Source organism: Micropterus salmoides, unplaced genomic scaffold, assembly GCF_014851395.1.
Source record: "Micropterus salmoides isolate LMB-PRFRI ecotype aquatic unplaced genomic scaffold, ASM1485139v1 Ms_hic_scaffold_14, whole genome shotgun sequence".
Classification (NCBI taxonomy): Eukaryota; Metazoa; Chordata; class Actinopteri; order Centrarchiformes; family Centrarchidae; genus Micropterus; species Micropterus salmoides.
The window spans coordinates 24,549,357-24,573,529 of record NW_024040485.1 but is presented as its reverse complement, the minus strand read 5'-3'; the positions used below and the strand labels follow the sequence as shown (position 1 = coordinate 24,573,529).

Below are 24,173 nucleotides of genomic sequence, written 5' to 3'. Positions count from 1 at the left end.
AGACAAGGAAACTGAAGCATGTAACGTTACTAGATAATTGCAAACGGTTCTCTCGCCAGAGGTGGAAAATGTTCAGTGACCTGGGAGCTACTGGAGAAACTGTTTTTAATGTATGCACTCTATTTAATCTGGATAGCTGGAACAAAATGGAGAACCTGATGGAATAATTTAGTAATAATGGATAATATAAGAGGTAGCCTATTGTTATTGACAAAGATGTGAATAGTGAACAACAAACAGTGGAGGGCAGCAATACGACGTGGCTGCGTCTAGTCTGCCAAGTTAAAAAAAAGCAGAAGAAGGTATTTTGTCCAGAATACTGTGCCGTAGTTTTGCCGCAAAACAACGGTGGCTGTCGCAACATTTAGTCCAGCATCAGAGGTCACAACAAGCCGCTCAGGTACAGTGTGCGTATTAAATAACATGTTACATATTTGACGCATGTTTTGTTGAGCTTTCGTAGAGGGTGAAAACATTTACACACACGGAAGTATAGATAATGCGTCTTAGAACAAAAGCTGCCGTTTTATTTATCTAGAGAGAGAACGATGTTAGCTATAATGCTAGCTGAGGAAACGCTGTGTGCAGTCTGTCCTGATCAACGTTTGGGTTCATAATGTACTATTGCATCGTTTATTTTAGGTAGGCAAGTTTGACAAATAATCACTAGCAATGATTAAGATAGTCATTGATAACTCGCATGTGTCAAATCAAATGTTAAGTAACGTTTTATAGTAGGAAGCTTCGGGCAGGTTTGATGTCAGATAGTTTGTATAATGTTATTTGTGTATTTATTTAGACCAGTACACATTTAACAACACCATAAAAACATCTAGATACCAGGAACCAGGTGTTGCTTGGAAGCATAGTTTAATCAAAACAAGTAAAATATAAAACAGTACATAATGTGATGTTAAAATATAGATATTTTTCCCAAGATGTTGTGATTAGACCAGTTTAAAATGCCTTAAATCTCTATATGATATAACATTAGTGCTTAGTAATAAGGTTTGTAGTAGAGTACTGGTAGGTACAAAATGAGGTGTCTACCGGTAAGCTTAGGGGGTATTTAATATTAGCTGCCACCTTGCATATATCTGTATCTGTTTCCAGCATGGGAGGTGACCATGGCCACAACAAGATGTCCATGCCAGACTGGCGGCAGTGGAAAGCAGAGGGAACACCACTGGAGTTCACACAGCAGAGGCTGGCAGCCAGGGGACTCAAGGATCCATGGGCACGGTCGGTATATATACCAACATAACATATATAGCTGATATTTTAGTAATTATTATTCCTGATCCTGCTCCCTATCTTTCTCTCCTCTCACGCTGTCTCTGCAGTAACGAGGCTTGGAGATACTCAGGCGGCTTTGCCCGTGCTGTGACTCTGTCTGATGTGCTGCTGAGAGGATTCAAGTGGGGCTTTGCTGCTTTTACTGTTGCTCTGGCTGTCGAGTACGCCCTCTTCCCACCAAAGAAGGGTGGCCACTAATCGTCGTTGTCCCTCAAAGCCTAGTCCATAATGGAGTCTAATAATATTCTATATTTTCTGTTTATTAAATATCTTTTTGATCACCTCATAGATTCCCTTATTCATCTTACACCATGTCACACCTTTAAACCATCACCAGGTTTACTTTGCACTAATATTTGAATAGTAATAAGTTTTAAATCTCCCTTGTTGTTGCTTAGATGAAGGTGCAAAGGTAACACCAGGTTAGTCCTGCTTCCTCTTTCTGCTCAGTGTCCAGAAGCATAGTTTCAAGCATTTTACTGTCACCATTACAAAAAACAGCACTACAATAGCCAGTAGCGCTATTACATCCAGGCAGTAGTACTGGAGCCAGTTGAGTTCATGGACAGCAGGTCTGAGATGTTTCGCCCCTTTGTGCCGCATCACAAATTCTGTCCAGTACACTGAAAGGTCAAGTGGGTCAACTGGTCTGTCTTTATGGAGAGCTGACAGCTTCTGCACACTGTCTTTATACCTGGACGGAAACAGATTGACAGCAAGAGTTGAAGAATACATCACAAAAGTAAAGTAGATATTGTGAAAAGCAGATTTTATATTTTTATCTTTATCAGCACCAAGATTAAAGGAGCCCTTTCTAAACTGACCCCTCACCTGGAATCATTGATGACCTCATTCAGGGCCTGAAGAAGACTTTCTGTAGTGATCGACACAATATCCAACACCACTCCCGCTCCTCTGCTCGCCAACTTCTCTGCATTGTCAGACTGGTCCCCCAAAATTGGCACCATCACCATGGGAACAGCGTGACACAGTCCCTCAAAGAGACCATGTGAGCCAGCGTGAGTGATGAAAGCCCGAGCTCCAGGATGTGCTAACACACAACACAGGATGTCAGATGTTACGGTATGTGACACATCATGGGCCAGTTTCAGGAATGTGTTACAGTGGATTTACACACCTAGCAGGTCATTCTGAGGCACCCATTTCATCATCTTCACATTCTCTGGGACACTTTCTGAAACCTGCCCAGTGTACCTCCATATTACCTATAAAAACAGTGTCATTTATTGCATTGATGTATGATTTAAAATGCATTTTAACACATGTTCATATATTCCTGTACCTTCTGTGGAATCTGTCTGAAGGCTTCTAGGAAGACGGCGGTTATCTCTTTTGGCAGGTCTGACACCATGGTGCCCAGAGTGAACACTATAAAGCCATGCGCTCCTGACACCCAGGACTCCAAATCCTGCACAAAACACACACACAGTAGATCTGCATTGATCTCTCTTTATCTATCTCCATCTCCCTGCATTAAAATCCAAAACATATGGAGCTTACTTCAGGCAGAGGGTCTCTCACATTGCAGTTGATTCCACCAACTAGAACTATATTCGGCATGAGAGGGCGTGGCAACTCCAGCGCAAAGTCAATCCTGTTTAAACACAGTATCACAATATTTATGTGAATATGGGACAGATAATGTTTTTCTTTCAGTGTTCATTAGCGGTACAAAATAGCAGCAACAGTCAAAGGACTTTTTGCATTAAATACCTCCCCCGTTTCAGTGCAATATGTACTTCTACAGGACAGTCAAGGTTTTTGTGTATTCTTCTCCCAAATAACAACCTTTGTACATGTTACCTCTGCAGCCAGATAGCAGAGTCTGACAGCACTTCAGCCACGCCCACCTCCTCTCCCAGGAACTCATAGGCTATGTTGTCAAAGTGCCAAAACAGCAGTCGGCATAGCAGCGGCTCCAGTAAAGCCACCTGCAGGTCAGAGGCATCACAAAAAAATACACAACATGATGTCAACAGTTTGTACTAATAAAGCACCTTCTACATGAAATGACAGTGATGCTTTCAGTTATGTAGGCTATGTTACATTTTAACAGTGCTAAAATGGAAGTCCAAGTTTAACTGGGCCATCGTGACCTAAAGTAGAGAGAGAGACACTTAGGGCTTCTGCCACATTGCCAGACTAAATGACGTGAGGTGGTCTGACAGTCGTGGCATGTTGGTCAGGTCAAGGTTTTTCATTGCCAACATCTCAGAAATAGGCTACCTACAATTTCTGTAGTATTGTGTAACAAATAGCAAAATAAATGAAAAATGAAGTAGAGGGATTAGTTTGATCAACGCATAATCTGTGCTCTACTTAAAAAAGGAAAGAGTTGATTTTGATTCAGCCCTCACACACCTTGAGAAAAACACCTACACAGAATGCTGTTTGTGGATTTCAGCTCAGCATTTAACACAATCTCCCCCATGAAACTGATCAGCAAACTCAGCACTTTGGGTTTAAATACAACACTCTGCAATTGGATATTGATCTTCCTCACAAACAGACCCCAGTCAATTCAGATTGGCGGACTCACCTTCTCCACTATAGTGCTCAACGCTGGAACCCCCCAGGGCTGTGTGCTAAGCCCCTCCTGTTCACGCTGTACAACCACGACTGAATCCCCCGACACGAAGAGAACTCTGTTGTAAAGTTTGGCCGGATTTCAAACAACGATGAGATTTCATATCGGGAGGAAATTCATAATCTTGTAGAGTGGTGCTCAGAGAACAGCCTACTGCTCAACGTCAGCAAAACTAAAGAGCTGATTGTTGATTTCAGGAAGAAGGAGATAAAGACACACACTCCTGTCTAGATCAGTGGACCTGAGGTGGAGCAGGTGAACAGTTTCAGGTTCCTGGGAATCAGCATCACAGAGAACCTGACATGGTCATCTCACATCTCCACGCTGGTGAAGAAAGCTCAGAAACGACTGTATTTCTTGAGGAAGCTTCAGAAGGCCAAATTCCCACGCCAAGTTCTTGTCAGCTTTTACAGGGGAGCAATAGAAAGCATCCTGACTCGATAAATCACAAACTGGCATGGGATGTGTACGGCCCAGGACCGGAGGGCTCTGCAGCGGATGATTTAAAACTGCTCAGAAGATCATTGGTACCCATCTCCCGAGCATCATTGATATCGGTGAGGTGAGGTGCCTGCACAGAGCCCAAAGGATACTAAAGGACAGTACCCACCCTGCCACAGCCTGTTCACCCTGCTGCCTTCTGGGAAGAGATATACACTGTGTGCAAAATTATTAGGCAAGTTGTATTTTTGAGGATTAATTTTATTATTGAACAAATACCGTGCTCTCAGTCAATCCAAAATGAAAATCCTGAATATTTAAGAAAGCAAAAGTGAGGTTTTGGCTTTCTTAGGAGAATATATGTGTGCACAATTATTAGGCAACTCTTAGTGTGCAGAAGTATTACGCAGCAAAATGAAAATTTTCCCATCTCACTTTTTTTTTTAAATAAATGACAGTTTATTTTAATCTGTTAAAGTGAGAATTACAGAAACAAACAACTCAGTTTACAAATAAACATTTCTGACAGTTAAAAAAAAATGATCAGTGACCAATATAGCCACCCTTCTTTTCAATAACATTGAGTGTCAGTTTCTTGATCTGTTGATGATCAACTTTTTGTGCAGCAGCCACCACAGCCTCCCATACACAGTGGAGCACTTCGATGCATGCGATGGAGCATTGTCCTGCATAAAAATCATGGACTTCTTGAAAGATGTAGACTTTTTTTGACCCACTTGACCTTTCAGTGTACTGGACAGAATTTGTGATGCGGCACAAAGGGGCGAAACATCTCAGACCTGCTGTCCATGAACTCAACTGGCTCCAGTACTACTGCCTGGATGTAATAGCGCTACTGGCTACTGTTGTGTTGGTTTTTGTAATGGTGACAGTAAAATGCTTGAAACTATGCTTCTGGATACTGAGCAGGAAGAGGAAGCAGGACTAATCTGGTGTTACCTTTGCACCTTCATCTTTCCTGTACCACTGCTTGAAGAAAGTATCTTGAAGAAAAAACTGGCAGTAGGTTTGGGAGTTCATTTTGAGTCCATCTTAAACCTGAAAAGGTCCAACTAGCTCATCTTTAATAATACCAGCCCATACCATTACCCCACCTCCACCTTGCTGTCATCTGAGTCGAAGTGGAGCTCTGTGCCCATTACTGATCCAGCCACGGGCCCATCCATCTGGTCCGTCTAGAGTCACTCTCATCTCATCAGTCCATAAAACCTTTGAAAAATCTGTCTTCAGATATTTCCTGGCCCAGTCTTGACGTTTCAACTTATGTTTCTTGTTCAGTGGTGGTCGGATTTTAGCCGTCCTTACCTTGGCCATGTCTCTGAGCACTGAACACCTTGTACTTCTGGGCACTCCAGGTAGGCTGCAGTTCTGGAATATGACAGCACTGGAGGATAATGGGTTCCTGGTCGCTTCACGTTTGATTCTTCTCAAATCTTTGGAAGTTAATTTGCGTTTTTTTTTTTCAACACGTTTCTTGCGACTCTGTTGAGGTTTTGCTACAAAACGTTTGATGGTTCTGTGATCACGCTCCAATATCTTAGCAATTTCTAGAGTACTGCATCCCTCTGAAAGACTTTTTACAATTTTTGACTTTTCTGAGTCAGTTAAATCTCTTTTTTGGCCCATTTTCCTGAGGAAAAGAAGCTGCCTAATAATTATGCACACCTGATATAGGGTGTTTTTTCTCCTTAGGCCACATCCTCCCTCATTACACAAAAACACATCACCTGAAATGCTTAAATCCAATAAGCATTCAAGTTTATACAGCTTGGAGTTGGAAAAAATGCATAAAAATTATGATATGGTCAAAATACTCACTTGCCTAATAATTCTGCACACAGTGTAAAAGTTTCTGCTGTCACACCACCAGACTGCAGAGCAGCTTTTCCCACCAAGCTATCAGACTCTTAAACTCTACAAATAAAGATTATTATTAAACTCTAATTCATCCTCGTCACTGCTCCAGTGATGATAGTTTATTTCTTTACCATTTTTCATAATTGATTCTTTATTAATGTATATTGTCTGAGATGTAGCAGAAGAGAGTTACAAATCTCAATTTCACTCTATAACTTGTTATATTGTGACAATAAACCTATCTACCTACCTATTTTACAAAAAAAAACATGCACCTGTCCATGCATATCTGACTATTAGTGCTCACCAAGGTGTTGAAAGTTCTCTCCTTGAAGCTCATTCTGTCTGTGTATCCAGTGAAGAAACGAGGCACATATGATGGTGGGGAGGGGCAGCCTGTAGAGTGCATATCCAAGGAACAAGGAATTCCTCTCAGCAAATTAATAGTGGGGATTCCTGAAAAAGATTTAAGGATGACTAGTGAGGAGATGTGCAGACAATAACACCAACAATAAAAGCATGGCAAAACTCACCTAATTTCCGAGCTATTAACGAGCCTGTGGGGACCACAGGATCTGTTAAGACAGCGTCAAATTTCTGTAGAGTGAAAAGGGGAAAAGGAAAAAAGGAAAAGGATGTGAATCGTCAACAGTTTGTACTAATAAAGCACCTTCTACATATACACTCATGCATTGATTCTACAGAAGAGGGAAGCTGATCATCGGATAAGACAGATCACTGTTTTGCATTAACAAATGTACCATTCTTCTCGATCAACAAAAGCATACAGTAGGATAAACATATCAAATACAATGCATTGTCAATGACTAAACCAGTGGCTGTTAACCTCTTTGGCTTAAAAAAAACAGTGTCTGATTAGGGCCTCTTGTCATGTTTCAGAGCCATTTTCCCTCTAAACTTCACACATGGTTTCATGTGTTTCACGCCCATAGGGGTAAAGTTCTCCAATATTTTGCAACAAAAACAAAAATAAGAGAAAAGTCCAAAAAGTGAACACAAAATTATGTTTTAGTATATTTTATTATATTTTTTAGTATACTTTCACATAAATAAAGAATGTAAATACTTCTTTCACCACTATCCTAATTTTAATAGATAGAGAGTTGTACACAAGTGCTGGAACACCAGAATCAGAAACACTTCATTGAAGAAGTGTAGAGTTAACAAATGTTACAAACTCAGTATAACATGCAAGGCATTTTACACCTAATGCTGATCTTGTGTTCATCGTCTGTATTTGTACTCACCTGCTGTGCCAGATGTGAAATGATACTGGCATTGAACAGTAGGTGCTCTGCAGTGGTGTAGATAAAGCCTATAAATCTCTGGATCTGTGAAAATCGTTTCCTTATTTTGTCCGTGAACGACTGTGCAGATTTGTGCAATATGTCCTTGTGTGTGGCCATGATTGAATCAATATACTCCCTGTCATAAGGAACAGGATAGGTGACAGTGTCGTAGTGTTTCCCGGGACCCATCCGTATGCTGACCTCTGGTATCACCACAGTGACCCTGTGCCCACGCCGACCCATTTCTTGGACAATGGCCTTCATACCCACCCAGTGACTCCCATCCATGGGTACCACCAGCAAGTTGCCCAAGAAACCTGAAGAACCAGTGTCACGTGCATGAATGGTGCTGGTGGCTTCAGCCTCCTCAGTCTCCACCTTCTTCTCTGGCCTGGAGTTTTCTTCCACGGACCGCCTCGTCTTATCTACAGCCCCACTCACCTGCAAATCCATGTTTAACAGCAGGAACACAAACACTGCTGCTTTCCACATTATTCTCTTTCCTCTGGGTCAACAGCTCACTGAATCCAACACAGAGAGAAAAAGGTGGTCAAAGTGGACTTCTCTGTGCTGTCCCCTCCCCTCACGCAACTCTGTGATGTTGAAATTCCTCTGTGAATTAGCAGAGTTGTGTGTGTTCAAAGTCCTCACTTAAACAAGAGCGACATTTGCAGTCCTAGCTAACAGTTATAGGCCATTAATGTGGGACTTTCAGTGACAAGGTGTCATATGATTTATTGCTATTCATACATAAAAGAAAGCATGCAATCAGCTGATACTGCACCTGGGGGACTGGGGAAAGCTTCAGTGGAGGCACAGGCAGTGTTTTGCAGAATAGTAGGGATGTCTGGCGCAGCTTAACCTTCTTCCAAGGTGCATGGGGAAGGTAAAACGTCTGAAGCCGAGAAGCGAAGACCTCCTTTCCTGTATATTATTTTGTACACAAGGTGAGAATGTAGGGGAGGCGCTGTTACCCAAAGGTCAGAAATAGTTCACTAGTTTGTTGCTAGAATCAGCATTCTGCAGTTGCCTCGTCTTAACTGCAGGATCCCATTTCTTTGCGGGCCCTGTACTCCCAGCCTCCCATTTGTAATATACACTGTTGCTAAGTCAAGGTGTAGAGAAACCAAAACCACTTATCACTTGTCCATGTTCAACATTGAATCAAAGAGGGAAAGCAAAGCAATTTTCAGAGAGTTCAAATTCAGCGAGTTACAGTTGCTGAAGCAAAAAACCATACCCGGTCTCCCCTACTTGTAAATACCAGAGAGGCAATGTCGTGAGTAAATAGTTTCACAGTACATAGATTAATGTTAAAAGATTATTTATACAGAAGGATGAAAAAATCATTTGTAATTAAAACATTTTATTTTACTTATATTTACATAGGGAAAAACTCATGTATCTAACAAAACGGTGATATTTGGTATTCTGTTGTGTTACACTGTTACCTGTCTATGTAAGAAGATGTTGAGAGTCACAGTAAACACCAAGACAAGCTTAGCTACGACTCAACTATTCATTTTGCAATGAAGAATTTAACTATTTGGAAAGCAGCAGCTCCTACACTGTAGTAAAGACAACATATTCATCATTGTCCCTCAAGCCCAGTCCATAATGGAGTCTAATAATATTCTATATTTTCTGTTTATTAAATATCTTTTTGATCACCTCATAGATTCCCTTATTCATCTTACACCATGTCTCCCCTTTAAACCATAAACAGGTTTACTTTGCACTAATATTTGAATGGTATTGACTTTTCAATCTCCCTTAACAAACAGTGTTGTTGCTTAGATGAAGGTGCAAAGGTAACACCAGGTTAGTCCTGCTTCCTCTTTCTGCTCAGTATCCAGAGGCATAGTTTCAAGCATTTTACTGTCACCATTACAAAAAACAACACAACAGTAGCCAGTAGCGCTATTACATCCAGGCAGTAGTACTGGAGCCAGTTGAGTTCATGGACAGCAGGTCTGAGATGTTTCGCCCCTTTGTGCCGCATCACAAATTCTGTCCAGTACACTGAAAGGTCAAGTGGGTCAACTGGTCTGTCTTTATGGAGAGCTGACAGCTTCTGCACACTGTCTTTATACCTGGACGGAAACAGATTGACAGCAAGAGTTGAAGAATACATCACAAAAGTAAAGTAGATATTGTGAAAAGCAGATTTTATATTTTTATCTTTATCAGCACCAAGATTAAAGGAGCCCTTTCTAAACTGACCCCTCACCTGGAATCATTGATGACCTCATTCAAGGCCTGAAGAAGACTTCCTGTATTGATCGACACAATATCCAACACCACTCCCGCTCCTCTGCTCGCCAACTTCTCTGCATTGTCAGGCTGGTCCCCCACAATTGGCACCATCACCATGGGAACAGCGTGACACAGTCCCTCAAAGAGACCATGTGAGCCAGCGTGAGTGATGAAAGCTCGAGCTCCAGGATGTGCTAACACACAACACAGGATGTCAGATGTTACGGTATGTGAACCATCATGGGCCAGTTTCAGGAATGTGTTACAGTGGATTTACACACCTAGCAGGTCATTCTGAGGCACCCATTTCATCATCTTCACATTCTCTGGGACACTTTCTGAAACCTGCCCAGTGTACCTCCATATTACCTATAAAAACAGTGTCATTTATTGCATTGATGTATGATTTAAAATGCATTTTAACACATGTTCATATATTCCTGTACCTTCTGTGGAATCTGTCTGAAGGCTTCTAGGAAGACGGCGGTTATCTCTTTTGGCAGGTCTGACACCATTGTGCCCAGAGTGAACACTATAAAGCCATGCGCTCCTGACACCCAGGACTCCAAATCCTGCACAAAACACACACACAGTAGGTCTGCATTGATCTCTCTTTATCTATCTCCATCTCCCTGCATTAAAATCCAAAACATATGGAGCTTACTTCAGGCAGAGGGTTTCTCGCATTGCAGTTGATTCCACCAACTAGAACTATATTCGGCATGAGAGGGCGTGGCAACTCCAGCGCAAAGTCAATCCTGTTTAAACACAGTATCACAATATTTATGTGAATATGGGACAGATAATGTTTTTCTTTCAGTGTTCATTAGTGGCACAAAATAGCAGCAACAGTAAAATTACCTTTGCATTAAATACCTCCCCTGTTTCAGTGCAATAGTATATGTGTATTTCTACAGGACAGTCAAGGTTTTTGTGTATTCTTCTCCCAAATAACAACCTTTGTACATGTTACCTCTGCAGCCAGATAGCAGAGTCTGACAGCACTTCAGCCACGCCTACCTCCTCTCCCAGGAACTCATAGGCTATGTTGTCAAAGTGCCAAAACAGCAGTCGGCATAGCAGCGGCTCCAGTAAAGCCACCTGCAGGTCAAAATAAACAAGCAGAGCTGAAATCCATCCATCCATCTTCAGCCGCTTATCTGGGGTCGAGATATAATCTCTCCACCAAGTCCTGGGTCTTCCCTGAGACCTCCTCACAGCTGGACGTACGTGGAACACCTCCCCAGGAAGGCGGCCAGGGGGCATCCTTACCAGAGGCCCGAAACACCTTCACTGGCTCCTTTTGACGCAAAGGAGCAGCTGCTGTACTCAGAGTTCCTCACTGATAACTTTGTTTCTCACCCTATCTCTAAGGGAGAAGCCCCCTCCCTTCTCCCACTGCTGAAATGGAACTGGGCCATCGTGACATATGTGATTTTGAATGTTCAGTAAAGTAGAGAGACTTCTGCTACATTGTCAAACTGAATGACGTGAGGTGGTTTGACAGTGGTGGCATGTTAATTGGTTCAAGGTGTTCCATTGCCAACATCTCAGACATAGGCCACCCGACTATCTGTGGTTTACTTAGTAAAGCAGAGTAGAGTTGATTTTACAGAATCAAAACATAGCAATCCTTCCTACATGCACCTGTCCATGCATATGTGGCCATAAGTGCTCACCAAGGTGTTGAAAGCTCTCTCCTTGAAGCTCATTCTGTCTGTGTATCCAGTGAAGAAACGAGGCACATATGACGGCGGGGAGGGGCAGCCCGTAGAGTACATATCCAAAGAACAAGGAATTCCCCTCAGCAAATTAATTGTGGGGATACCTGAAAAGGATTTAGGGAAGACTAGTGAGGAGATGTGCAGATGATAACACCAACAACAAAAGCATGGCAAAACTCACCTAATTTCCGAGCTATTAATGAGCCTGTGGGTATCAATGGGTCTGTTAAGACAGCATCAAATTTCTGCAGAGTGAAAAGATGTGAGGGAAAAACAAGAGAAGGGGGTGAATCTTAAACAGTTTGTACTAATAAAGCACCTTTTACCTATGTACACACACATGCATTGATTCTACAGAAGTCCAACACGTGAACACAATATTGTGCAGCACAACTTAATTTTTTATTCTTTCCTCTTTTAACATTATCAAAAGACCACTCAGCCATTAGAGGGGCCCGACCCCTCGGTTGAACACCTCTGGATTGAAATACCTAATTTTATATATAGTAGTTTAAGCTAGCTCCACCTCAACCAGCTACAACACTTTAATGGTGTTTACACTTTAATGTTTCAGTTTTAACAATTAAATAAAATCCTATACTAATACATCAATCACAGGCTGTTTTTCTGCAGAATCAGAACTTTTCACTGTTTAAGTATATTTAGCAGCACTTTTACATAGCTAAAAATGTGAATACTTCTTCCATTATCCTGACTTCAGTAGATACAGTGTTTGTGCATACGAGCAGGAACACCTTACAGTATAATACAATCCAATACAGCAACATCCCAAAAAGAGGTTAAAGAGTATTAGACAAAGTCTATACAAATTCCTCACAAATTCAGTATAACATGCTGTGTTCATCATCTGTATTTGTACTCACCTGCTGTGCCAGATGTGAGATGATACTGGCATTGAACAGTAGTCTCTCTGTAGTGGTATGGAAAAAGCCTTTTATTCTCTGGAACTGTGAAAATCGTTTCCTTATTTTGTCCGTGAACGACTGTGCAGATTTGTGCAATATGTCCTTGTGTGTGGCCATGATTGAATCAATATACTCCCTGTCATAAGGAACAGGATAGGTGACAGTGTTGTAGTGTTTCCCTGGACCCATCCGTATTCTGACCTCTGGTATCACCACAGTGACCCGGTGCCCACGCCGACCCATTTCTTGGATAATGGCCTTCATACCCACCCAGTGACTCCCATCCATGGGTACCACCAGCAAGTTGCCCAAGAAACCTGAAGAACCAGTGTCACGTGCATGAATGGTGCTGGTGGCTTCGGCCTCCTCAGTCTCCACCTTCTTCTCTGGCCTGGAGTTTTCTGCCACAGACCGCCTCGTCTTATCTACAGCCCCACTCACCTGCAAATCCATGTTTAGCAGCAGGAACACAAACACTGCTGCTTTCCACATTGTTCTCTTTCCTCGGGGTCAACAGCTCACTGAATCCAACACAGAGAGAAAAAGGTGGTCAAAGTGGACTTCTCTGTGCTGTCCCCTCCCCTCACGCTACTCTGTGTTGTTGAAATTCCTCTGTAAGTTAGCAGAGTTGTGTGTGTTCAAAGTCCTCACTTAAACAAGAGCGACATTTGCGGTCCTAGCTAACAGTTGTAGGCCAATAATGTGGCTAACAAGCTTTGGTTTGCATGGTTTGGGTGCTGATAGTAAATTAGGATATCACCTGTTCACGTTGGAGGGAGGAGGAGAGAGGGGGTGATGAGGAAATGCCTAATTTTTGCTGAACGTGGTTCACAGTGTTTCTAGTATTTTATGGATATCTTCACTGTATGGAACTGATCACCTGTATAGTCTAACTGGAGCGCAGTTTGAAACGGTTACTGGCACAAGGCAAAGTGTTTAGTTTGTGTCAGGAGACCGCTGCTCGCGGTGCTGCGTTGGGATGCCTGGAAATTGGAAGTGTTTGGTTTGGCTTATCAAGTTGGATGTCTAATGTGGTTTGCATGCTACGGCTGTGGCTATGGATATTGCTGGATTCACATTGGAAACATTGTGACGCTCATTGTTTTATATGTTAAAAATGAGTGGATCAAGTGCTGATTCAAATGATGGCAAATCTGATTTGAAAAAAATGAAAAATCACTCTCACAGAAAAAGGTCTGGAAGTGAATAAAATAAAGACTGTGATATTGTCTCTCAAGGAGCTCATGAAAGATGATGAAAATGCTTTAAAGGTTAAGCAACAGTTGGATGTTTTGGAGAAGTTGTCTGAAAATGCTATTGAATTGTCTGATGCATTTAATTCCATCTGCTGAACAAGAAAAACAAAATAAATGGTTCACAAGCATCAACAAAACCAATCAAGTATTTATTGAGGATGGCAAAGTATGGCTTTCAGAAATCAGTCAACATCCAAGCAGACCTCCTTCAGAGCTACCTGATAATGACGAAAGGCCTCAGGAAGCTCTGTCAGAGGAAAAAGGAGAAGTTAACAACAGTCAAGAATCTGAATCTCATCATTACATTTATTCATTTAGCTGATGCTTTTATCCAAAGCAACTTACAATTGCTACATATGTCAGAGGTCGCACGCCTCTGGAGCAACAAGGGGTTAAGTGTCTTGCTCAGGGACACAATGGTGGATGTCCCATAGTGGGAAACGAACTCAGGTCTCCCACACAAAAGGCAAGCGTCTTATCTATGCACCACCACCACTCATCAAAATCCTCAACATGACGACCAGGATGAAATATTAGCAAGTGACAGTATATCAAATCAAGGCAGCAGAAACTCCAGTATCTCCACAACTTCATCTGCACGTATCAGAGCAGAGGCTAAGGTGGCTGCTTTGCTTACACGTCAAAGGCTGCTCAAAGAAAAACATGCTCTTGAGGAACAGGAAGAAAGGAAAAAGGAAAGAACAACTTCAGCTTGAAGCCGATATAGTTGCATCAATGGCGAAAATGGCTGTCTTAGGAGCCTCTGGATCTGCTTCACAGCGATCACATGGAATGAAGTCCTATATTGAGAAAAGTGAAAGAAAAACTGAAGGTTGATGCAAAGACTTTTGTACCACATAAACCTGAAACGTATGGAAAGGGAAAATCATTACCTGACAATGCTGATTCCAACTTAAGAAGAACAAGGCTTAAACAAGAGCAAGCAGACAATGCCCTTCATCTCCACCAGGGGGCCTCAGAGATAATGAGAACACCGCATGAACCCAAATGCAGCAGCGCCTCAAGTATCTCATGACAATCATGTCATACATCTCCTTCTATGAATGGCAACAATGAACACATTCCACTCAACTTCAATGCTGATGAATCAGCAATGCCTTTCATCATTGCCGAAGAGAGGCATCCAAATATTTGATGGTGATCCACTACAGTACCATGCTTTCATGCAACACTTTGAACAGGTTATTGAGGGAAGAACTGATAATGCTGAAGATTGTTTGCATTTCCTGGGTCAGTACACCAGGGGGCAACCAAGAGAGCTTATCAGAAGCTGTCAAAACAGGACTGATGGCACTGGGTATGCAAAGGCTAAAACCCTACTGTTTGAACACTTTGGAAATGAGTATATGATAGTGTCTGCATACTTGGAAAAGGTGACTTCATGGCATTTAATTAAGTCGGAAGATGGAAAGGCTTTACAGGCATACAGTCTCTTCTTGTGTGGATGTTGCAATGCCATGGATGAGGTTCACGGTCTGTGTGAATAAAATACTCCTGCCCATATGCTTACTGTGATAAGGAAACTGCCCAACAAATTGAGAGACAAGTGGCGAACAGTGGCATGTGATATTCAGGAAAGACACCGCCGAAGAGCTATGTTCATTGATATTGTGGGTTTTATTGAACATCAAGTCAAAATTACAACTGACCCTGTATTTGGAAACTTACAGGATGCCCCACCGATGGTGACGAACAAAGAAAATAGCAGAGCAAAACCATCGCGCTCAAGGACTCAGGGAAGTAGCTTTGCCACTACTGTCATTGCGTTTGAAAAAAGAACTCAAACAGAAAATATGGTTAAACACAGACATTCATCTGCACCATCATGCACAGTTTTCTATGTGTCTTGCTTCTGTTGCTTCAGAACAGGAAGCTATAGCCTTCTACAAAAACCTTGGAAACTTCTGTGCAAAGGGTGGCTTTCATCTAACAAAGTGGAGAAGTAACAGTCACAAGGTGCTGGCAGCTATACCTGATAAGGAGGAGGAGGAGGAGGAGGAGGAGGAGGAGAAAGCAAAGGAAGTCAAGCACCTGGATTTGGATCAAGACTCGCTACCTGTGGAAAGAGCACTGGGGGTGCGGTGGTGTGTTCAATCTGACACCTTTAAGTACAGCATTACCATTCAACACAGACCATTGACCCGTAGATGTATCCTTTCAACTGTCAGCTCTTTCTATGACTCTCTGGGAATCCTATCTCCTGTTGTTTTTACAGCTAAACGGATCCTTCAGGATCTGTGTCATAAGGGGCTAGGATGGGATGACTCTATACCAGCACTGGTTGCCCAAGAGTGGATAGACTGGGTGGAAGAGTTACACCAGTTGGATGGATTCAGCATCAGACGCTGTTTAAAACCTCTCAACTTTGAAGAAGCAACTACTGCTTGATTACATCATTTTGCGGATTCAAATGAGAAGGGATATGGTACTGTTACCTATCTGCTGCTGCAGAATAACTGCTCTCAGACACACAGTGCATTCATAATGGGAAAATCAAGAGTGGCACCTTAAGACCTGTTACGATCCCTCACATGGAACTGACAGCAGCTGTTGTAGCAGCTCGAATGGACAAACTGTGGAGAAAGGAGTTAAGACTGCAACTTCAACACTTTTGGACAGACAGTACTTACACTGAAATACATCAAGAATTAAACTTCAAGGTTTCGTACATTTGTTGCAAACAGAATCTGAGATTCTTCTTCTTAAGGTTTCTGACTCCTCTCAATGGAGATTTGTGAATACTGCACACAATCCAGCGGACGTGGCCTCCAGAGATGAGGGCCGAGCCATTTCTAAGGAATGTAGTGTGGACATCTGGTCCTTCATTTCTTACGCAGTCAGAAGAGGATTGGCCCGTCAACCCAGACAACTTGCAGGAACTGCCGGATGGAGACCCTGAGGTTAAGGTTATCAGCTGCTATTGAAGTGTGTGCAGTCCAAGGTGAAGACGACGCTGTGACATGTTTGACCAATCACACCTCATCTTGGACACGTCTCACAAGAGTGATTGGCTGGATCCTAAGGCTCAAGGGTTTACTCATGAGTCTCAGGAAAAAGAAAGAAGATACTGCACGTCCTGCTCAGTCTCCCTCAGATACAATTCAAAAGGAAGGTGCGGTCCACAGTGAGCCGCACAACTTCAGAAACAAGCTCTGTCGTGAGTATCTCTCAGTGGGAGAGATCAAGGAAGCCAAGATGCAGGTAATACGATTCTGTCAGAGAAGAAGGTTCTCAGAAAAGTTGTCATGGCTGTCATGTCCAAAGAGTCCAAGCATCCTGCCATACTAGCTAAAGATCTTCATATTACTGACCTCATTCTGCAACACATTCATCAAGAGGTTGGTCATGGAGGCAGGAATCACATGTTGTCCAGATTACATCAGAGCTACTGGATTCCTGATGCTAGTGTTTCCATAAGGAAGATCTTGTCGAAGTGTGGACTATTTTAGTCCATTTGAAGTCAAACGTGGGAGAATCCTTGGGAAGAGATATGGAGTCATCTTCACAATAAGAGCAGTACACATTGAAGTGGCTTCGTCATTGGACACAGACTCTTTCATTAACGCGTTGAGACATTTCATAGCGAGACGAGGACAGGTTCAAGAGTTCAGACAATGGAACCAACTTTGTCAGAGCAGACCGTGAGCTGCGAAGAGCCATTGAAGGATTGAATCTTGAGAAGATCAATGATGCTCTGACTTTAGTGGGGATCAAGTGGATCTTCAAACCTCCAACTGGATCACATCATGGAGGAGCATGAGAAAGGTTGATTCGCTCCTTCAGGAAAATCCTCATCTCCACTTTGAGGACACAAAGTCTGGATGAAGGAGGACTCCACACAGTGCTTTGTGAAGTGGAATTAATTCTGAACAGTAGACCTATCAGTAAAGAATCTACAGATCCAAATGACTTAGAAGCATTGAATCCTAACCACCTTCTTTTTAAGGCCAAACCATGCTTACAACCTGTAAGATGTCCTCCTGTTTCAGAAGGAGGACATCTATGCACGCCGGAGATGGAAGCAGGTTCAGTACATGTCCAATCTGTTTTGGAAAAGATGGACTAAGGAGGACCTACCACAACTACAAGAACGTCAGAAATGGACAAGAGTCAAGTGCAACTTCATCCCTGGAGACATAGTACTCATAGTGGATGATTCTGCACCCCGTAATTCCTGGATCATTGGTACTGAAACAGTTCCCAATAGGAGGGGCTTGTGTGACAAGTCTGGATTAAAACTCCAACCAGCTGTGTATGTAGGCCTGTCACCAAGATCTGCCTTCTTCAGGAAACATCAGACTTGTAACCTAACTTTGATTATAAATGATTTATATGATGGATGACAGATGAACATTTGTTGCAATGGACTATGAATGTATGTTAATGTATATTCCTGCATGTGTAATGAATTTGTAGTTATTACTGTGTATTGACTGTAATTATTAGGGGCCGGAATGTAGTAGCCAGGTATGGGTTCTTGAATGCTCCCTTCTTTTGGTTGCTCACAAGCTTTAATCACATGGTGTGGGTGCTGATAGTAAATTAGGATATCACCTGTTCATGTTAAAGGGAGAAGGAGAGAGGGGGTGATGGGGGAAAGCCTAAACTTTGCTGAACGCGGTTCGGTGTTTCTAGTATTTTATGGATATCTTCACTGTATGGAACTGATCACCTAACTTTACCTGTAAATAAACCATCAAAACGCAGCAATCGGAATCCTGGAATTATAGGACAATCGTCGCGTCTGGCAGACAGTTTTTCCCTGCTCAGCCTTTCGGTGTCTATATTTTAGTTTTTGGATAGAAGCCTATAGGCAGTGTTTTGCACAATAGTAGGTATGTCTGGCGCAGATTCACCTACTTCCAATGTGCATGGGGAAGGTAAAACGTCTGAAGCCGAGAAGCGAAGACCTCCTTTCCTGTATATTATTTTGTACACAAGGTGAGAATGTAGGGGAGGCGCTGTTACCCAAAGGTCAGAAATAGTTCACTAGTTTGTTGCTAGAATCAGCATTCTGCAGTTGCCTCATCTTAACCGCAGGATCCTGTTTCTCTGAGGGCCCTGTACTCCCAGCCTCCCATTTGTAATACACTGTTGCTAAGTCAAGGTGTAGAGAAACCAAAACCACTTATCACTTGTCCATGTTCAACATTGAATCAAAGAGGGAAAGCAAAGCAGTTTAAAATACTTTTTCCATTATAATGCCAAAAGTGAGTATATAATGGGATTACTACTGTGCATATAAACACACTAGCTGGCAAGACACTGCCAGTTGAAGAGATCAAAACTTCAGCAACACTTGTAGTATAAAGTACAACATCATTATTACACGGATCAGCCGATAGAGCATACACGTGACCATGTAGGGGGTGTATGTGGTTGGTTGTCTATAACATCTCAATCAGTATTATATTTTGTCTGCCTTTTTAACCTGGCTATCGAGTGTGCCCTCTTCCCACCAAAGGATGGCCACTAATGCTCATTGTGTTGCCCTTAATGCATAATGTTCAGAAGACGTATTTGTATAAGTGTGTGATATCTGGATATGCTCAAGGAATTCCTACCTTTTCAGGAAGCCACCTGAATCTATCCACTTGCTCTATAACTTAAGATACTTGTAAATGCCAGAGAGGCAACGTTGTAAGTAAATAATTTCACAGTACGTAGGTTAATGTTGAAAGATTATATTTATATGGAAGGATGACAAAATCATTTGTAATTAAAACATTTTATTTTACTTGTATTTACATAGGGGGAAAAAAACTCATGTAGCTAACAAAACTGTGATATTTGGTATTCCGTCGTGTGACAGTATTCAACCTGTCTATGTAAGAAGATGTTGAGAGCCACAGTAAACACCAAGAAAAGCTTCAGTATGACTTAACTAATCATTTTGCAAGGAAGAGTTTAACTATTTGGAAAGCAGCAGCTCCTACGCTGTAGTGAAGACGACATACTAATCATTGTCCCTCAAGCCAAGTCCATAATGGAGTCTAATAATAATCTGTATTATCTGTTTATTAAATGTATTTTTGATCACCCCATAGATTCCCTTATTCTTCTTAGACCATAAACAGGTTTACTTTGCACTACTATTTAAATGGTATTGAGTTTTCAATCTCCCTTAACAAACAGTGTTGTTGCTTAGATGAAGGTGCAAAGGTAACACCAGGTTAGTCCTGCTTCCTCTTTCTGCTCAGTATCCAGAAGCATAGTTTCAAGCATTTTACTGTCACCATTACAAAAAACAGCACTACAATAGCCAGTAGCGCTATTACATCCAGGCAGTAGTACTGGAGCCAGTTGAGTTCATGGACAGCAGGTCTGAGATGTTTCGCCCCTTTGTGCCGCATCACAAATTCTGTCCAGTACACTGAAAGGTCAAGTGGGTCAACTGGTCTGTCTTTATGGAGAGCTGACAGCTTCTGCACACTGTCTTTATACCTGGACGGAAACAGATTGACAGCAAGCGTTGAAGAATACATCGCTGAGGAGATGGTGTGAAAAGCAGTTCCTAAAACATCTTTATATTAGCACCAAGATTTAAGGAGTTCCTTTTTAATGAGAAAACTGACAACCACGTTGTGAACAACCTTCTGACCCCTCACCTGGTGTCATTGATGACCTCATTCAAGGCCTGAAGAAGACTTTCTGTAGTGATCGACACAATATCCAACACCACTCCCGCTCCTCTGCTCGCAAACTTATGTGCATTGTCAGGCTGGTCCCCCGCAATTGGCACCATCACCATGGGAACAGCGTGACACAGTCCCTCGAAGAGACCATGTGAGCCAGCGTGAGTGATGAAAGCTCGAGCTCCAGGATGTGCTAACACACAACACAGGATGTCAGATGTTACGGTATGTGAACCATCATGGGCCAGTTTCAGGAATGTGTTACAGTGGATTTACACACCTAGCAGGTCATTCTGAGGCACCCATTTCATCATCTTCACATTCTCTGGGACACTTTCTGAAACCTGCCCAGTGTACCTCCATATTACCTATAAAAACAGTGTCATTTATTGCATTGATGTATGATTTAAAATGCATTTTAACACATGTTCATATATTCCTGTACCTTCTGTGGAATCTGTCTGAAGGCTTCTAGGAAGACGGCGGTTATCTCTTTTGGCAGGTCTGACACCATGGTGCCCAGAGTGAACACTATAAAGCCATGCGCTCCTGACACCCAGGACTCCAAATCCTGCACAAAACACATGCACAGTAGGTCTGCATTCATCTCTCTTTATCTATCTCCATCTCCCTGCATTAAAATCCAAAACATATGGAGCTTACTTCAGGCAGAGGGTCTCTCACATTGCAGTTGATTCCACCAACTAGAACTATATTCGGCATGAGAGGGCGTGGCAACTCCAGCGCAAAGTCAATCCTGTTTAAACACAGCATCACAATATTTATGTGAATATGGGACAGATAATGTTTTTCTTTCAGTGTTCATTAGTGGCACAAAATAGCAGCAACAGTAAAATTACCTTTGCGTTGTATTCCTCCCCTGTTTCAGTGCAATAGTTTGTTTGTACTTCTACATAGGATAGTCAACGTTGGTGTGTGTGTCTTCTCCCAAATAACAACCTTTGTACATGTTACCTCAGCAGCCAGATAGCAGAGTCTGACAGCACTTCAGCCACGCCCACCTCCTCTCCCAGGAACTCATGGGCTATGTTGTCAAAGTGCCAAAACAGCAGTCGACATAGCAGCGGCTCCAGTAAAGCCACCTGCAGGTCAGAGGCATCACAGAAAAATACACAATATCACAAAGTAAGACAGAGGTGCTTTCAGTTATGTGGGCCATATTATACTTTAACAGCACTAAAGTGGAAGTCCAAGTTTAACTGGGCCATCGTGACCTAAAGTAGAGAGAGAGACACTTAGGGCTTCTGCCACATTGTCAGACTAAATGACGTGAGGTGGTCTGACAGTCGTGGCATGTTCATCGGGGCAGGGTTTTTCATTGCCAACATCTCAGAAATAGGCTACCTGACTATTTCTGTAGTATTATATGACAAATAGAAAAAAAAATGAAAAATGTGAAGCAGTGGGATTACTTTGGTCAACGTGTAATCTGTGCTCTACTTAAAAAAGGAAAGTAGAGTTGATTTTACAAAAAAAAACGTGCACTTGTCCATGCATATGTGGCTATTAGTGCTCACCAAGGTGTTGAAAGTTCTCTCCTTGAAGCTCATTCTGTCTGTGTATCCAGTGAAGAAACGAGGCACATATGATGGTGGGGAGGGGCAGCCTGCAGACATCATATCCAAGGAACAAGGAATACCCCTCAGCAAATTAATAGTGGGGATACCTGAAAAGGATTTAGGGAAGACTAGTGAGAAGATGTGGAGATGATAACACCGAAATTAAAAGTTTGGCAAAACTCACCTAATTTACGAGCTATTAACGAGCCTGTGGGCACCATGGGGTCTGTTAAGACAGCATCAAATTTCTGCAGAGTAGAAAGAGGCAAAGGAAAAAAAACAGGAGAAAGGGGTGAATCATCAACAGTTTGTTCTAATAAAGCACCTTCTACATATACACTCATGCATTGATTCTACAGAAGAGGGAAGCTGATCATCGAATAAAGCGTAGTTCACACTACACGATTTTCAGCCCGATTTTCTGCTCGGCGACCATCAGGCTGTGATCGGGGGTAAATCAGCGGTCGATAAGACAGATCACTGTTTTTGCATTAACAAAAGTACCATCCTTCTCGCTCATTAAAAACATACAGTATGATAAACATATCAAATACAATGCATGTTCAATGACTAAACCAGTGGTTTCTAACATCTTTGACTTACAAAAAACAGTGTCTGGTTAGGGCCTTTTGTCATGTTTCAGAGCCATTTTCCCTCTAAACTTCACACATGGTTTCATGTGTTTCACGCCCATAGGGGTAAATTTCTCCAATATTTTGCAACAAAAACAAAAATAAGAGAAAAGTCCAAAAAGTGAACACAAAATTATAATTATATTTTTGCCTTACTTTCACATAAATAAAGAACGTAAATACTTCTTTCACCACTATCCTAATTTTAATAGATACAGAGTTGTACACAAGTGCTGGAACACCAGAATGAGAAACACTTCACTTACACATATATAATACAATCCAATACAGCAACATCCCAAAATAAGTTAAAGTGTTCAGTCAACAAATGTTACAAACTCAGTATAACATGCAAGGCATTTTACACCTCATCCTGGTCTTGTGTTCATCGTCTGTATTTGTACTCACCTGCTGTGCCAGATGTGAAATGATACTGGCATTGAACAGTAGGCGCTCTGCAGTGGTGTGGATAAAACTTGTAATTCTCTGGATTTGTGAAAATCGTTTCCTTATTTTGTCCGTGAACGACTGTGAAGATTTGTGCAATATGTCCTTGTGTGTGGCCATGATTGAATCAATATACTCTCTGTCATAAGGAACAGGATAGGTGACAGCGTCGTAGTGTTTCCCTGGACCCATCCGTATGCTGACCTCTGGTATCACCACAGTGACCCGGTGCCCACGACGACCCATTTCTTGGGCAACAGCCTTTATTCCCACCCAGTGACTCCCATCCATGGGTACCACCAGCAAGTTGCCCAAGAAACCTGAAGAACCAGTGTCACGTGCATGAATGGTGCTGGTGGCTTCGGCCTCCTCAGTCTCCACCTTCTTCTCTGGCCTGGAGTTTTCTGCAACGGACCGCCTCGTCTTATCTACAGCCCCACTCACCTGCAAATCCATGTTTAGCAGCAGGAACACAAACACTGCTGCTTTCCACATTATTCTCTTTCCTCGGGGTCAACAGCTCACTGAATCCAACAAAGAGAAAAAAAGGTGGTCAAAGTGGACTTCTCTGTGCTGTCCCCTCCCCTCACGCTAATCTGTGTTGTTGAAATTCCTCTGTAAGTTAGCAGAGTTGTGTGTGTTCAAAGTCCTCACTTAAACAAGAGCGACATTTGCAGTCCTAGCTAACAGTTGTTGGTGAAAAACAAGGGACTTTCATTGAAGGTGTCATTTGATCTATTGTCTCGCAGATTAATCCAGAGAGGGAAAGCAAAGGTCAAACAGTTTAAAATATATTTTTTTCACTACACTGCCAAAATTGAGGAATAATGGGATTACTACTGCATACAAACACACAGTCTGGCAAAACAAGAACTTTACTGTAACACTTATCAGCCGATGGAGCACATGCACATGACCACATAGTGGGTGTACTATATGGTTGGTTATCTATAACATCTCAACAAAATTGATATGTTGTCAGTTTTCAGGGAGTAACTAGTTATATGTAATTTAGTTACGTAATTCAACTTACAAAAAATAAATGTAAAAACTGTAATCTGTTACCATTACTGGGAAAAATGTATAATTAAATTACAGTTACTTATGAAAGTGTTCATGATTACGTTGGGAATTGCATCTGAATTTTTTCTGCAAAATCTCGG

At 42.1% G+C, this 24,173-nt stretch overlaps 3 protein-coding genes and 1 long non-coding RNA gene across 12 annotated transcripts; 2 read left to right on the top strand and 2 right to left on the bottom strand.

The window, feature by feature from the left end:
- The first annotated feature begins 244 nt into the window (after positions 1-244).
- On the top strand, positions 245-1,579 carry ndufb3 (NADH:ubiquinone oxidoreductase subunit B3). Of its 3 annotated transcripts, none has more exons than XM_038718670.1 (3): positions 245-400; positions 1,114-1,242; positions 1,344-1,579. In XM_038718670.1, the coding sequence occupies exons 2-3, from the start codon at positions 1,115-1,117 to the stop codon at positions 1,492-1,494; spliced, it is 279 nt and encodes a 92-aa protein (XP_038574598.1). In that variant the 5' UTR covers positions 245-400; position 1,114; the 3' UTR covers positions 1,495-1,579. The 3 variants fall into 3 exon arrangements, with proteins under 3 accessions (XP_038574598.1, XP_038574599.1, XP_038574597.1); XM_038718671.1 differs by having other exon boundaries at positions 357-407; XM_038718669.1 differs by lacking the exon at positions 245-400 and adding an exon at positions 491-642.
- Positions 1,541-8,098, bottom strand: LOC119902457 (UDP-glucuronosyltransferase 1A1-like). Its single transcript, XM_038718661.1, has 9 exons — positions 7,492-8,098; positions 6,757-6,820; positions 6,531-6,679; positions 3,121-3,248; positions 2,818-2,911; positions 2,600-2,725; positions 2,435-2,522; positions 2,128-2,347; positions 1,541-1,990 (listed from the first exon to the last, which is right to left on the bottom strand). The coding sequence occupies exons 1-9, from the start codon at positions 8,023-8,025 to the stop codon at positions 1,720-1,722; spliced, it is 1,674 nt and encodes a 557-aa protein (XP_038574589.1). The 5' UTR covers positions 8,026-8,098; the 3' UTR covers positions 1,541-1,719.
- Positions 8,099-8,882: 784 nt separating this feature from the next.
- LOC119902456 (UDP-glucuronosyltransferase 1A7-like) lies at positions 8,883-24,027 on the bottom strand. 7 transcript variants are annotated; one of them, XM_038718654.1, is made up of 9 exons: positions 22,972-24,027; positions 22,116-22,179; positions 21,890-22,038; positions 10,763-10,890; positions 10,454-10,547; positions 10,236-10,361; positions 10,071-10,158; positions 9,764-9,983; positions 8,883-9,626 (listed from the first exon to the last, which is right to left on the bottom strand). In XM_038718654.1, the coding sequence occupies exons 1-9, from the start codon at positions 23,503-23,505 to the stop codon at positions 9,356-9,358; spliced, it is 1,674 nt and encodes a 557-aa protein (XP_038574582.1). In that variant the 5' UTR covers positions 23,506-24,027; the 3' UTR covers positions 8,883-9,355. The 7 variants fall into 7 exon arrangements, with proteins under 7 accessions (XP_038574582.1, XP_038574584.1, XP_038574586.1 ...); XM_038718656.1 differs by lacking the exons at positions 21,890-22,038; positions 22,116-22,179; positions 22,972-24,027 and adding exons at positions 11,469-11,617; positions 11,695-11,758; positions 12,398-13,035; XM_038718653.1 differs by lacking the exons at positions 8,883-9,626; positions 9,764-9,983; positions 10,071-10,158; ... (1 more) ...; positions 10,454-10,547; positions 10,763-10,890 and adding exons at positions 19,429-20,160; positions 20,325-20,544; positions 20,632-20,719; ... (1 more) ...; positions 21,015-21,108; positions 21,327-21,454 and having other exon boundaries at positions 22,972-23,505.
- LOC119902464 lies at positions 9,188-19,887 on the top strand. Its single transcript, XR_005444330.1, has 2 exons — positions 9,188-9,259; positions 19,794-19,887. It is a non-coding gene; the product is annotated as an uncharacterized LOC119902464 (long non-coding RNA).
- Positions 24,028-24,173: the final 146 nt, after the last annotated feature.

Coding starts and splice junctions, on each gene's coding strand:
- ndufb3 (XM_038718669.1), top strand. CDS start 617: ATGTACTATTGCATCGTTTATTTTAG. Junction 643..1,113: donor TATTGCATCGTTTATTTTAG/GTAGGCAAGTTT, acceptor ATCTGTTTCCAG/CATGGGAGGTGACCATGGCC. Junction 1,243..1,343: donor CTCAAGGATCCATGGGCACG/GTCGGTATATAT, acceptor CTGTCTCTGCAG/TAACGAGGCTTGGAGATACT.
- LOC119902457 (XM_038718661.1), bottom strand. CDS start 8,025: ATGTGGAAAGCAGCAGTGTTTGTGTTCCTGCTGTTAAACATGGATTTG. Junction 3,249..6,530: donor AGAGAACTTTCAACACCTTG/GTGAGCACTAAT, acceptor TCTGACCTGCAG/GTGGCTTTACTGGAGCCGCT. Junction 2,912..3,120: donor TCTGCTATCTGGCTGCAGAG/GTAACATGTACA, acceptor GTGTTTAAACAG/GATTGACTTTGCGCTGGAGT.
- LOC119902456 (XM_038718654.1), bottom strand. CDS start 23,505: ATGTGGAAAGCAGCAGTGTTTGTGTTCCTGCTGCTAAACATGGATTTG. Junction 10,891..21,889: donor AGAGAACTTTCAACACCTTG/GTGAGCACTAAT, acceptor TTTGACCTGCAG/GTGGCTTTACTGGAGCCGCT. Junction 10,159..10,235: donor TCAGACAGATTCCACAGAAG/GTACAGGAATAT, acceptor CTGTTTTTATAG/GTAATATGGAGGTACACTGG.